The sequence below is a fragment of the Schistocerca cancellata genome, chromosome 11 (genome assembly GCF_023864275.1).
Source record: "Schistocerca cancellata isolate TAMUIC-IGC-003103 chromosome 11, iqSchCanc2.1, whole genome shotgun sequence".
Taxonomy (NCBI): Eukaryota; Metazoa; Arthropoda; class Insecta; order Orthoptera; family Acrididae; genus Schistocerca; species Schistocerca cancellata.
The window spans coordinates 91,877,286-91,892,368 of NC_064636.1; the positions used below are offsets into that span (position 1 = coordinate 91,877,286).

The 15,083-nt window shown below is 42.5% G+C and overlaps 1 protein-coding gene across 1 annotated transcript in view; it reads right to left on the bottom strand.

Moving 5' to 3' along the window:
- Positions 1–3,861: 3,861 nt before the first annotated feature.
- The window catches only part of LOC126108251 (cortactin-binding protein 2-like), a 68,202-nt gene continuing 56,980 nt past the window's right edge, over positions 3,862–15,083 (bottom strand). Inside the window, exons 6-7 of the mRNA XM_049913480.1 lie at positions 13,328–13,471; positions 3,862–4,382 (exon numbers count right to left, since the gene is read on the bottom strand). Coding sequence (XP_049769437.1) covers positions 3,902–4,382; positions 13,328–13,471 — 625 coding nt within the window. The 3' untranslated portion in view covers positions 3,862–3,901. The remainder of the gene's footprint in view (positions 4,383–13,327; positions 13,472–15,083) is intronic.

Here is a 15,083-nt window from a genome sequence, read left to right on the forward strand (position 1 = left end):
ACATGTTACCACATGGAGCTCTAGCATCGCTGCAGCATTCTGTCGTCTGCAGTGTTGTTATAAAAATTGCCGGTAAATACAATCGGTGTGTGCCGACAACTACAAAATTAATAAGAGACATATGAAACTGATGAGGCGCTTTACAACGTGAGGCACCCTGAATACAAAAATAGATGAAGAAGATTGGAGACCTGATCTGACCTAACCTAACCTAACCTAACATAACTCTCTCCTGTAGCAAGGAATCGGAGTGTCACAGTGAGCCTGTCTTCTGAAGATGTAGCAGTTCTTAAATGAATATTGTGCTTTGTGATATGAGGATACACTTCACTGAGCACATACAGAAATGTACGACTTGACGTCTTCCACTGTAAGGTCACGTAACAAGTTTTGTTGAATGCTTTTATCGTGTCGTCGTAAAACCCACGGCTTCACCCAGATTAGATTAGTTTTTCGTTCCTCCGTGCTGAGGAGATCCTCGTGGATGTGGAACATGTCAATTTTTTTTAAAGCTGAAATGACAATACTAATAGTACGAATAAATACAATACATCACTTGTTTCTATTAAAAAATTCGTCAATGGAGTAAAAGGAGTTGGCCACTAGTAAGTCTTTCAGGCTCCTTTTAAACTGATCTTTATTTGTAACTAAATTTTTTATGTTTGCTGGCAAATTATTGAAGATGAGTGTTCCTGAGTAGTGGATCCCTTTTTGAACTAAAGTAAGTGCTTTTAAGTCATTGTGCAGATCATTTTTGTTCCTGGTATTGTATGTACGAACTGAGTTGTTTGTTGGAAAAATAGATATATTATTTAGGACAAATTTCATTAAGGAGTAAATGTACTGAGAGGCAATAGTTAGTATACCCAGTTCTTTGAAGAGGTTTCTGCAGGATGTCCGTGAATTTACTCCACAAATAATACGTATTACACGCTTTTGGACTCTGAAAACTTTTGTTTCATTTGAAGATTTACCCCAAAATATTATACCATATGACATTATGGAATGAAAGTTGGCAAAGTATGCTAGCTTTTTCATTTTTAAGTTGCCTATGTCTGCTAACACTGTAATTGCAAATACAGATTTGTTAAGGCGTTTCTGCAGTTCTGTGGTGTGCTCCTCCCAACTGAATTTATTATCAAGTTGTAATCCCAGGAATTTAAGACTGTCAACCTCGTATGTATGGTTCCTTTTTTCCCCCACTTCTTTTCCGTATGTGCACACAATGCAATTGCGGTATGTGCAACTGCTGCGGTTAATAACAAGTTGTTGCCAGCCATCTTGAACTTTGACGAAAAATTTGATGACAGTGTAATACCCCTTCTAGCGCTACGTCAAAGATCTTTGTCAAATATATTTGACAGAATATTTGATCACATCTTTGATAAAATCTTTGACAAAGAAATTTGATAGTGTAATACCGGCCTACTACTCATGCGCATGAGCCCGTGCATAACTGCTAAAACAAATCGAATGTAAAAAGTTGCTACTTCACGCTCATTGGAGGCAATTTGTTGTTATGAAGCACTGCAAAGTCTTCCTATAGCCTTTGACACATTTTCCATTGGCAGACGCTTGCGTGAGCACTGTCTGTCGTTGTTGTATATGGCGCATTTCTTTTGCAATTTAGTTTCGTTTTTTCATCTCGTTTATGTTTTATTGTTGAAGTATTATTCTGCAGTAGCGGGATACATTAATATCCTTTGTTGGAGTATCGGTTTTTACCAATCAAAATTACAAAAATTCAACTAAAACCTAAACAATGAAAAACTCACCGAATTCAAAAAATATCTCGTGTTTTTCCCGGTTTTCTCCTGGATGAAAAAATTCCCGGATCTCCCGGTTGTCCCGGGTCGTATACAACCTGAGTGTGTAATTTAATATACAGAGCTCTCATCTACAGTCTATAATTCCTCCAGGAAATTGAGCAGCAATCTCAAATTTTTTATTGCCTTTTATGAAAGTACTAACAAATACAATAAACTGAACACTTTTATTTCCTGTATAAGTAACGTAAATATAGAGAGTAAAAAAGTAATTACACAAAGAGACTCGTACTCATAACTCTTGGATTATCATTCTATATGGCTCCCACTACACCAGCTGCTACCTGGAAATTACTGTAACATAAATGGCTCATGCATCGTACAACCTGCACCAAAAATGCAGTTTTTCTAAGGACTTTGCTCTTACTTATGCCACATCCATTTCTGGCTAAATCAGTGATAATGAATAGTGTGGTCCACTTATGATTCTTGTGATTTGAACCGCAAATACACTATATGATCAAAAGTATCCAGACACCTGGCTGAAAATGACTTACAAGTTCCTGGCACCCTCCATCGGTAATGCTGGAATTCAATATGGTGTTGGCCCACCCTTAGCCTTGATGACAGCTTCCACTCTTGCAGGCATACCTTCAGTCATGTGCTGGAAGGTTTCTTGTGGATTTGCAACCCGTGCTTCACGGAGTGCTGCACTGAGGATAGGTATCGACTTGGTTGGTGAAACCTGGCACGATGTCGGGTTCCAAAACATCCTAATGGCGTTCTGTATTATTCAGGTCAGGACTATCGGCAGATCAGTCCATTACATGGATGTTATTGTCGTGTAATCACTCCGCCACAAGCCGTGCATTATGAGCAGGTGTTTGACCGTGTTAAAAGATGCAGTCACCAGCCCCAAATTGCTCTTCAACAGTGGGAAGCAAGAAGGTGCTTAAAATATCAATGCAGGCCCTTGCTGTGATACTGGCACGCAAAAAAACCAAGCGGTGCAACCCACCTCCCTGAAAAACACAACCAGACCATAACACCACCGTCGCCGAATTTTACTGTTGGCATTACACATGCTGGCAGATGAGATTCACTGTGCATTCACCATACCCACACCCAACCATCGGATCGCTAGATTATGTACCGTGATTTGTCACTCCACACAACGTTTTTACATTATTCAGTCGTGCAATGTCTACGCTCCTTACACCAAGCGAGGTGTCGTTAGGCATTTACCAGCGTGATGTGTGGCTTATGAGCAGCCTCTCGACCATGAAATCCGACTTTCCTCACCCTCCGCCTAAATATCACAGTACTTGCAGTCGATTCTGATGCGGTTTGGAATTCCTTTGTGATAGTCTGGATAGATGTCTGCCTATTACACATTACGACTCTCTTCAACTGTCAGCGTCCTCTGTTAGTCAACAGACGAGGTTGACCTGTACGCTTTTGTGCTGTACATTTATTTCCCTTGCCGTTTGCAGTTCTCTATGACATTGGAAACAGTGAACCTAGGAATGTTTAGGAGTGTGGAAATCTCGTGCATAGACGTATGACACAAGTGACACCCAATCACCTGACCATGTTAAAAGTCCATGAGTTCTGCGGAGTGCGCCATTCTGCTCTCTCACGATGTCTAATGACTATTGAGGTCGCTAATATGGAGTACCTGGCAGTAAGTGGCAGCACAATACATGTAATATGTAAAACGTATGTTTTGGGGGTGTCTGGATAATTTTGAATACATAGTGAAATTTCTAACCACAGAGTTTGTATACCAGTAATCTGGATGTGGTGAAATTTGCAGTAGTTTCACATAGCACCAAACATGCTCCTATCAAGTACGTTTCAGGAATCAAATATTGCACCAAATGTCCTTATTAGTATTGAAGAATTTTTAGATTCTTGTAGAGATTTCAAGAATGGAAGCTTACCTCTTGTTCCTGACATCCATTTATCGTCACTCTAGTTGTGACCTTATTAGAATAGTGAATGCACTATATTTAATTACACAGAATAGATGTGGAATTAACTTTTTTGTATTTTTTACTTTAAAAACAAATCACTGTACTACATAACTCAGTTCTATACATTTTGCTCCAGAGAGGTTTGCTGGACTGCTAGTTTCATCTTAGTATGTATATGAGGTGTTGGTGTTTCTTCTGCCTGGCGAGGTCCAGTGGAGTCATCCCCTCATTACACCTGGCCTGTCCGTCGGCCCCCGCCTCCAGCAGCGCTGTCGCCGCATCTGCGTGGCCGTACCACGCTGTCCAGTGCAGCGGCGTCCTCCCGTCCTCATCCTTGGCGTTGGGGTCGGCAGAGGAAGCCGCCAGCAGCTGCACTACAGCTGTGTGGCCACTCAGTGCAGCCAAGTGCAGAGGTGTTTGCTGCGCGCTGTTCCTGGCGTCCAGCTCCGCCTCGCCCTCCACTAGACATCTCACCGCCTCGACGTGTCCCTCCTGAGCTGCCCAGTGCAGGGCGGTCTCCCTGTACCCGTCCCTCGCCCCTACGTCCGCCCGTTCAGCGAGCAGTTCCCGCAGCTCCTCAACTGACCCCTTTTTAGCTGCTTCGATCACATTCTGGCCTTTCTCCACACAGTAATGGCTCCTGCAACAAAAATGACGTTCTCATACTTACCACACATATAGACACACACACACACACACACACACACACACACACACACACACACACACACACTTGCAAACTTTTAACCTAAGTAGCTGTGCCTGCAACGTGTCTTAAGGCAACATAAAAAACTACAGTTTTTGGGGAGAAAATTAATTTCCATGCACTTTTGTACATTACTATTTAACATACTGTTTGAAATAAATCTTGCTTTCCTGAACACACAATAGACCACATGCCACTGATGTGTATACACGCCATTTGCACATGACGTCCTGGTTGCAATGAATCTAACGGATAACACCTACATTCTGCTACTACAAATAGCATTTTTCATGTGCTCAGGAGTAAAATGTAGAAAATTCTTTTAAGCTGCAGACAATTAAGAACAATTACATTAGTTTATTCAGCCACAATATTGCATGTGATAAATTCAGTACACATCAGTCGGTTCAGTACTCATTCTATTTTTCTGTGAATACTTAATACTTGCACATGTAGATGCTAATGGACGTACAATCACACAATACAGGGTGTTACAAAAAGGTACGACTAAACTTTCAGGAAACATGCCTCACACACAAAGAAAGAAAATATGTTATGTGGACATGTGTCTGGAAACGCTTACTTTCCATGTTAGAGCTCATTTTATTACTTCTCTTCAAATCACATTAATCATGGAATGGAAACACACAACAACAGAACGTACCAGCATGACTTCAAACACTATGTTACAGGAAATGTTGTAAATGTCCTCGATTAGCGAGGATAAATGCATCCACCCTCCGTCGCATGGAATCCCTGATGCACTCATGCAGCCCTGGAGAATGGCGTATTGTATCACAGCCGTCCAAAATACGAGCACGAAGAGTCTCTACATTTGGTACTGGGGTTGCGTAGACAAGAGCTTTCAAATGCCCCCATAAATGAAAGTCAAGAGGGTTGAGGTCAGGAGAGCGTGGAGGCCATGGAATTGGTCCGCCTCTACCAATCCATCGGTCACCGAATCTGTTGTTGAGAAGTGCACAAACACTTCGACTGAAATGTGCAGGAGCCCCATCGTGCATGAACCACATGTTGTGTTGTACTTGTAAAGGCACATGTTGTAGCAGCACATGTAGAGTATCCCATATGAAATCATGATAACGTGCTCCATTGAGCGTAGGTGGACGAAACTAAAATGAGCTCTAACATGGAAATGAAGCGTTTCCGGACACATGTCCACATAACATCTTTTCTTTATTTGTGTGTGAGGAATGTTTCCCGAATGTTTGGCCATACTTTTTTGTAACACCCTGTATATACTGCCTGTTGTATGGAGTAGGGCAACTCACACAGCAGGGGATTGGAAATAGTTTTTTGTTAGTATTTCCGGTCCTATGGGGCCTAGGAGGTCTTAATCTCCACAATGCTAATTCCCATGGGACAAACAGTTTACATACCAATTATGGTTGAAATTGATGAAATGCTTTGGAAGGAGATGCTGGATGTACACACATACATCATATTTTATACATATCTGTTAAGTGTCTTTTCCCTGCAGCTTTGTGTGCCCCACACACAAATAATGCTGACACCTTATCTTCCTCCCTCTCTTTATCCATCTCCTCCTGTCTCATCTGGTATTTTTCTCATCCCTTCTCTCTGGCCATCACCTTCCCCCTCTCTCTATCTGTAGCCTTCTCCCTTATGCTCCATTCATTTCCTCTTCACACACCTCACTTCCAATCTCCACCTTACCCTCACCTTCCATTGCTTGTCTCGTCCCTCTCTCTGCCCTTCTCGTCCTCCCCTCGTCTCCCCATCTATTCCTCCACATCTCTGACCATCTTCTAATCAGCCCTCTCTCTCTGTACGTCTTTTCATCCTCTCTCTCTCTGTCCAGCTACTTCTCCTACGCCTGTCTCTTCCCATCTCTTCTTCCTTCCACTCTCTGTCTATCTACTACTCCTCTCACAACTTTCTGTCCTACTTCTTCTCCCCACTATCTCTGTCTATCTCCTCAGTCTCCCCTATTGCCAATAACTCTCAATTTTTCATAAAGTGGAGAAAGGTATCCACATGGACAATTTTGAAAAAAAAATTAAAATCTACAACCACATACACTGCAATAAGAACAAACTTCTCAATGAACAAACAATGCTTTCAGAATGAATTTTAGAGCTGTTACGTCTTGTTATGCAGTACAGCAAATCCTATTATTGTAAACACCAGACGATGCTCTTTTCTTTATGGCTACATGTTTTAATAACCCGTGTTTGTGTGCTGAGATACCCTTGATGGTTTCGACTTTTTACTATAGTTGGCTTCAACTTCCCTGTTTCTACATCATAAGTTTTGCGAGTGTCATCTATCATGCTTTCTCTTTTCGTAGTAATACTTTTATACTTTTTTTATGGTTTCTTGTTAGTCTTTGAAATTTCAAATTATTTTGTACTTTATTTAAATTTTTAAAGAATTTTTTCAGCTTTTATCTCATCACTTTCTTCTTCCTACTTACCTACCTGCCCCATACAGACTTTACCTCTAACTTCCCTCTCCCCTATTTACGTAGTGCCACTTCTGGCACGCCTCAGCAGTCATCCTCTGTCCTTTCAGGATGGTTGAAGGCACGCCAAGGAGTCATAGTTTGTAAATGACTTTATACAGTATCTACGTTATTATGGTGTTTCTATGATGTTACTTAACAAGTTTTCTTTAGTATCATTTAGTTTACAAAACAAACACTGGATGACAACGTCATGTGATACCTTCTAACATTGTGTCAACCTCCTTTTACCTGGCATAATGCAGTAACTCGACGTGGCATGGACTCAACAAGTCGTTGGAAATCCCCTGAAGGAATATTGTGCCATGCTGCCTCTATAGCTGTCCATAACTGCGAACGTGTTGCTGGTGCAGGATTTTGTGCAGAAACTGACCTCTCTATTTTGTGTAGAGGGATTTATGTTGGGTGACATAGTGGCCTAATCAATCACTCGAATTGTCCAGAATGTTCTTCAAACCAGTCGCGAACGATAGTGGCCTGGCGACACGGTGCATAGCCATCCTTAAAAACTCCATCATTGTTTGGGGACATGATGTCTTACCAACTGAAATCGCGACTCATCTGACCAGGGCGCGGTTTTCCAGTCGTCTAGTGTCCGACGGATATGGTCACGAGCCCAGGAGAGGCGCTGCAGGTGATGTAGTGCTATTAGCAAAGACACTTGCGTCAGTCATCTGCTGCGATAACGCATTATTGTCAAATATCACCGCACTGTTCTAACACAAACTTTCGTTGTATGTGCCACATTGATTTCTGCTGCTGTTTCACGCAATGTTGCTTGTCTGCTAGCACTGACAGCTCTACACAAATGTCACCGCTCTCCATCATAAAGTGAAGAAGTGAACATAGTGAGTGGTAAAAACAGAACTTTGGCAATCTTGGCACACTCTAGGCACTATGGATCTCATAAAATTGAATTCCCTAACAGTTTCCAAAACGGATGTCTCATGCACCTGGCTCCAACTACCATTCCATGTTCATAGTCTGTTAATTCCCATTGTGCGACCATAATCACGTCAAAATCTTTTCACACGAATCACCTGAATACAAATGAGAACTCTGCCAATGCATTGCCATTTTATACCTTGTGCACATGACATTATCGCCATTGGGATATGTGTGTATCACTTCCCCATGACTTTCTTCACCTAAGACTGTATCCATTTTAATAATAGATGAGTTCATGTTACATTATTCTTTTAATTTATTGTTTTTATGATATGGATGACTGAGTTATCTTGAATATTCACATTTGATCTGCTGTTGATTATGCTTATTCCTATACTCTTCTCAGTTAGAGCAATTCTGTTGCACTTTGTTGTTTGATTTAGATACCACTAGATGATGGTCTTGGGATAGAAACGTGTCGTGGTTTAAAATAAAAAGAAAAGTGAAGCTGATGCTGAGTTTTTCTTCAAAATCAACTATCTACCTAACTGCACCACCCGCCATCTGTCTGCTCATTTCCTCCTATCCATCTTTCTCCATCAGTCTTCTTATCTCCCCACTCTCTCTGTCCACCTCTGCCTCCTCATCTCTCTCCCCACGTCTTTCCCCTCTTGCTCTGTCCATATTCTCCTCCCCCACCCCTCTCTGTCCATCTCCTCCTGTCCCCTATCCCTGTCATGCCCCTATTTTGTTATCCATCGTCTCCCTCATCACCACCTATTCCTCTCTTTCTGCCCTCTCCCACCCATTTCCTCCTCCCTCTCCACATCTCCCTATTAATCTCCTTGTACCCCTATCCTTCTCCATCTCCTCCAGCTCCTCTCCCTATCCACTTCCTCCTCCTGCTTCTCTCTCTATCCCTCCAATCCTTCCTCCTCTTTCTCTACATCCACTCTTGCCCAGGTCACTACAAATCCTCTCCTGCTCTGTCCATCTCAAGCTTCCACAGCTAAAGCTATCGACATGTATAGCTCAATAAAACAAGTCAATAAAGCAGGCTGATAATACTCCCATAACATACTGTCATGCAGGGCAGCCTACAAGTCAGGAAATTGAATAAGCAAATCGATAAAGCAAGCCTACAACTGCAACACAAGATACAACAACAGTGAATACTTGTCTTACAGGGCAGCCTACGTATCAGGGACTGAAAAACCATCTGTTGCTGTGACTCTGCTCCTATGAGAACTAGGAGGTTCTAACCAAACTTTGCTGATGCTCATGAAGTGTGCTGTTTGTGTCCTAAATTTAACTAAAATTGATGCTACACACACACACACACACACACACACACACACACACACACACACACACACATGCTGCTTGTATTTATGCAATACTTTTCCCAGTGGCTTCACACATGTAGACATTTGACACATATGTTTGCAACACATGAAAAGTATCTGGACACCTGGCTGAAAATGACTTACAAGTTCATGGCAGCCTCCATTGGTAATGCTAAAATTCAATATGGTGTTGGCCCACCTTTAGCCTTGATGACGGCTTCAACTCTCAGAGGCATATGTTCAGTCAGATGCTGGAAGGTTTCTTGGAGAATGGCAGCTCATTCTTCACAGAGTGCTGCGCTCAGGAGAGGTATCGATGTTGGTCAGTGAGGCCTGGCACTAAGTCAGGGTTCCAAATCATCACAAAGGTGTTCTATAGGATTCAACTCAGGACTCCGTGCAGGCCAGACCATAACAGGGATGTTATTGTTGTGTTCCCACTCCGACACAGGCCATGCATTACGAACAGGCGCTCAATCGTGTTGAAAGATGCAGTCACCATCCCTGAAATGCTCTTCAACAGTGGGAAGTAAGAAGATGTTTAAAACATCAATGTAGGCCTTTGCTGTGGTAGTGCCACACAATACAAGAAGAGATGCAAGCATCCTCCACGAGAAACACGACCACACTATAACACCACCGCCACCGAATTTTACTGTTAGCACTACACAGGCTGGCAGATGACGTTCACCAGCCATTGGATCGCCGCATTGTGTACCGTGATTCGTCACTCCACACAACGTTTTTCCACTATTCAATCGTGCAATGTTTACCCTCCTTACATCGAGCGAGGCGTCATTTGGCATTTACTGGCGTGATGTGTGGCTTATGAGCAGACACTCGACCATGAGATCCAAGTTTTCTCACTTCCTGTCTAACTGTCATAGTACTTGCAGTGGATCTTGATGCAGTTTGGAATTCCTGATGTCTGCCTATTACACATTACGACCCACTTCAACTGTCGGCAGTCTCCGTCAGTCACCAGACGAGGTTGGCCTGTATGCTTTTGTGCTGTACGTGTCCCTTCACGTTTCCACGTCGCTATGACATCAGAAACAGTGGACCAGGGGATGTTTAGGAGAGTGGAAATCTCGTGCACAGACGTATGACACAAGTGACTCCGAGTCACCTGACCACATTCGAAGTCCGTGAGCTCTGTGGAGTGCCCATCCTGCTCTCTCACGATGTCTAATGACTACTGAGGTCGCTGTACCTGGCAGTAGGTGGAAGTAGAATGCATTAATATGGAACGTATGTTTTGGCGGTGTCTGGATACTTTTGATCACATAGTATTTGTCTTTTTTTCCCTATCTCCATGTCCACCTCATCCTCCCACCTCATCTGCCCATTTTCACCTCCATGCTCTCTCTGATCATCCCCTCCTCCCCGTCTTTCTGTCCATCTCCTCCTTCCAGTGCATCTTTCAATCTCCTTTTCCGGAGGATCTCAGTGACAGCTCCTCCTCCTCTTCTTTCAGTACACCTTCTCCTCTCATCTGTGTCTGTCCATCTCTTCCTATCCCAACTCTATGTGTCCACCTCATCCTCGCGTTCTCTCTGTGTCCATTTTCTTTTGCCCTATTTCTGTCTGCCAATCTCAACCTGTCCCCTGTGTCCATCTCTGCCTACCAGTCATCTTTCTGCCCACTTTATCCTCCTATCTCTATATCTTGACCTTCTCCTCACCAATACGTCTGTGCCCACATCTCCACCTCCCACTATCTTTCTCATCTCAATCTCCATCTAATTCCCTTCTCCTTCCCCTTTTCTCTGAGCATCTCATTCTCCCTCTCTGACTTTCTGTCTCCACTCTTCTCTCTGCTTAGGCGTTCCTACCCACACATGTTGCCTCTGCAATGCTAACCAATATTGTCTGCACAACATGCCTTTCAAGCAGGGCATCTCTCACGCCAGGGTTGAAAACCCTATTTTGTCAACATCTCTGCTAGTTAGGAGGTTCTAACCCCTGAAGTGTTTATTCTCTTATAGCAAGCAACACAAGCTCCAAATTTGCTAGAAATCCAGTGATTAAGAGGAAATGTTGGGGACACTCCCCCCCCCCCCCCACACACACACGTGTTGTTGTGTAAGTGTGGTAAAAGACAAGTGTTGTTAATATCCAAAGTTTTTACTCCTTTACTGAAATCGAAATTTTAGCACCTGGACCTCTTTGCATACTGCACAACTAAAATATTCCACTAGTGATAGCACTGAGACAGACAAAAATTAACTAAATATTATCTAAGGACATTGCTCCTACTTATTTTATTTTCTATTCTGGAAGGCACAGAAAATATTCACTAATAACTGATATTGCAGCCATGCTGCTACCCTTCTTTCGTTTTCTAAAACTTCTGAAATTTTACACTTTAGTTCATATTTAAATAAAACTGGTTTTGCCCCTATGTATTTTACACAATGAACTGTGTCGTAATCAAGTGTTTGGTTTTTACTGATTTCTATTACTTGTAAGAAAATTATGAGGGTAATCTAGAAAGTAATGTTCCAAATTTTTTCTTCAACAGCTATTTATTCCACAGAACGAAAATTACACCCGTGAAAGAATTATGTTTTATCTACACACCAGACATTCTCCTTCCAATTCTATGGTATGCCTGCATGAGGCAGAAAGGCATGCATGTTCTGTCGGTACGAGTAATTTTTCTGATTGCAAAGCCATTTATTTACAATGTGAATCAGTTTCTAGTGACCCTCAAAATGTAATCCACAAATGCTATCCCTTAATGGCAAAAACAAGTGGAAGTACTAGTTAGCTATGTCTAAGGCAGACTGGACGAGGTAGCACTGTCCAACCTTATTTCATAATGAGTTAGGAAATCTTAAACTTGTAAGGGCCGAATGTTACCATGTTGAGCCAAAACAACCTTTGAGTTGTTCACAGCAGCAGTGCAAACTGATGAGTCGTAATGCATCGATCTTCATGAATGAGAACTTCACCAAGCCTTAACATGTGAGGTATAACAGCCCAGGATGGTCCACTGAACCACATTCCGCTGGCTGTTTAAACAATAGTAATTTGCAGAATGAGATTTTCACTCTGCAGCGGAGTGTGCGCTGATATGAAACTTCCTGGCAGATTAAAACTGTTTGCTCGACCGAGACTCGAACTCGGGACCTTTGCCTTTCGCGGGCAAGTGCTCTACCATCTGAGCTACCGAAGCATGACTCACGCCCAGTACTCACAGCTTTACTTCTGCCAGTACCTCGTCTCCTACCTTCCAAACTTTACAGAAGCTCTCCTGCGAACCTTGCAGAACTAGCACTCCTGAAAGAAAGGATATTGCGGAGACATGGCTTAGCCAAAGCCTGGTTGATGTTTCCAGAATCTCATTCCAGAATCTCATTCTGGAAACATTTTTAAAACCTGGTTTCTAAATCTCTGTGCTACCATTATAAAATATATCTGAAGTCTTCCAGTGTCTCCAGGCCTCTTCCACATATACAACCTTCTTTCATGTTTCTTAAACCAAGTATTAGCTATGATTAATTTATACTCTGTTCAAAATTCCACCAGGTAGCTTCCTGTTTGATTCCTTATCATCAGTCCATATTCATCTACTAGTTTTCCTTCTCCTCCTTTCCCTACTATCGATTTCCAGTCCTCTATGACTATTAAATTTTCGTCTCCCTTAACTATCTGAAAATTCCTTTTATTGCATCATACATTTCTTCGGTCTCTTCACCATCTGAAGCGCTAGTTGGCTTGTAAACTTGTACTCTTGTTATATATATTTAAACACACACAACACACCATTCCATATCCCTGTTCAGGTTCTGCCCATTATTTTGTATTTCTTTTCCTGCTTATTATCGCAACATCATTTCTTTTAGGAAACCACCACAGACTTACATCCATTGTTATTTATTCACACAAAATTAACGTTTTTAGAGTTTCAGTGCATCGATATACCCTTTTACATCCATTGCTTCCAGGAATAATTTGGAAGATACCAAACCGCCAGTCAAACCAGGAACTGCAGCGAGCACACAAATACATTCACTATCTTTGGAAAAGAATATTGTTTTATAAAATCTTTCCTATATAACTGCATTGGATGAATCATTTGTTCCTTGAACTGTTCAAGATATACAACTTCTGCTTTATGTAGTGATGGAACTTACCACATGCGAGAGACTGCTGGATCATCAGCTGGAGGAGTATGGCTGGCAGCCACAGTTGCTGCAGTTGTGATGGGAGTCTGGCTGCTGCTGTGGGGCTGACAGCGAGTGCCAGGTGTGGGGCTGCAGCCTGATGTGGCTGGCACTCTGCACACAGGGACTGGGTGTGGGCCAGCATATTCGCACAGGGTCAGAGGGCAGCTTAGTACAGACATTTCTGCTGACAGACTGTCACCTACTGATAACAAACAGACCCGAACTTTTCGACTCTGTAAGCGCAGAACAGGGAATCAGTGATCATAAGGCCGTTGCAGCATCCCTGAATATGGAAGTTAATAGGAATATAAAAAAAGGGAGGAAGGTTTATCTGTTTAGCAAGAGTAATAGAAGGCAGATTTCAGGCTACGTAACAGATCAAAACGAAAACTTCTGTTCCGACACTGACAATGTTGAGTGTTTATGGAAAAAGTTCAAGGCAATCGTAAAATGCGTTTTAGACAGGTACTTGCCGAGTAAAACTGTGAGGGACGGGAAAAACCCACCGTGGTACAACAACAAAGTTAGGAAATTACTGCGAAAGCAAAGAGAGCTTCACTCCAAATTTAAACGCAGCCAAAACCTCTCAGACAAACAGAAGCTAAACGATGTCAAAGTTAGCGTAAGGAGGGCTATACGTGAAGCGTTTAGTGAATTCGAAAGTAAAATACTAGATACCGACTTGACAGAAAATCCTAGGAAGTTCTGGTCTTACGTTAAATCAGTAAGTGGCTCGAAACAGCATGTCCAGACACTCCGGGATGATGATGGCATTGAAACAGAGGATGACAAGCGTAAAGCTGAAATACTAAACACCTTTTTCCAAAGCTGTTTCACAGAGGAAGACCGCACTGCAGTTCCTTCTCTAAATCCTCGCACAAACGAAAAAATGGCTGACATCGAAATAAGTGTCCAAGGAATAGAAAAGCAACTGGAATCACTCAACAGAGGAAAGTCCACTGGACCTGACGGGATACCAATTCGATTCTACACAGAGTACGCGAAAGAACTTGCCCCCCTTCTAACAGCCGTGTACCGCAAGTCTCTAGAGGAACGGAAGGTTCCAAATGATTGGAAAAGAGCACAGGTAGTCCCAGTCTTCAAGAAGGGTCGTCGAGCAGATGCGCAGAACTATAGACCTATATCTCTGACGTCGATCTGTTGTAGAATTTTAGAACATGTTTTTTGCTCGAGTATCATGTCGTTTTGGAAACTCGGAATCTACTATGTAGGAATCAACATGGATTCCGGAAACAGCGATCGTCTGAGACCCAACTCGCTCTATTTGTTCATGAGACCCAGAAAATATTAGATACAGGCTCCCAGGTAGATGCTATTTTTCTTGACTTCCGGAAGGCGTTCGATACAGTTCCGCACTGTCACCTGATAAACAAAGTAAGAGCCTACGGAATATCAGACCAGCTGTGTGGCTGGATTGAAGAGTTTTTAGCAAACAGAACACAGCATGTTGTTATCAACGGAGAGACGTCTACAGACGTTAAAGTAACCTCTGGCGTGCCACAGGGGAGTGTTATGGGACCATTGCTTTTCACAATATATATAAATGACCTAGTAGATAGTGTCGGAAGTTTCATGCGGCTTTTCGCGGATGATGCTGTAGTATACAGAGAAGTTGCAGCATTAGAAAATTGTAGCGAAATGCAGGAAGATCTGCAGCGGATAGGCACTTGGTGCAGGGAGTGGCAACTGACCCTTAACATAG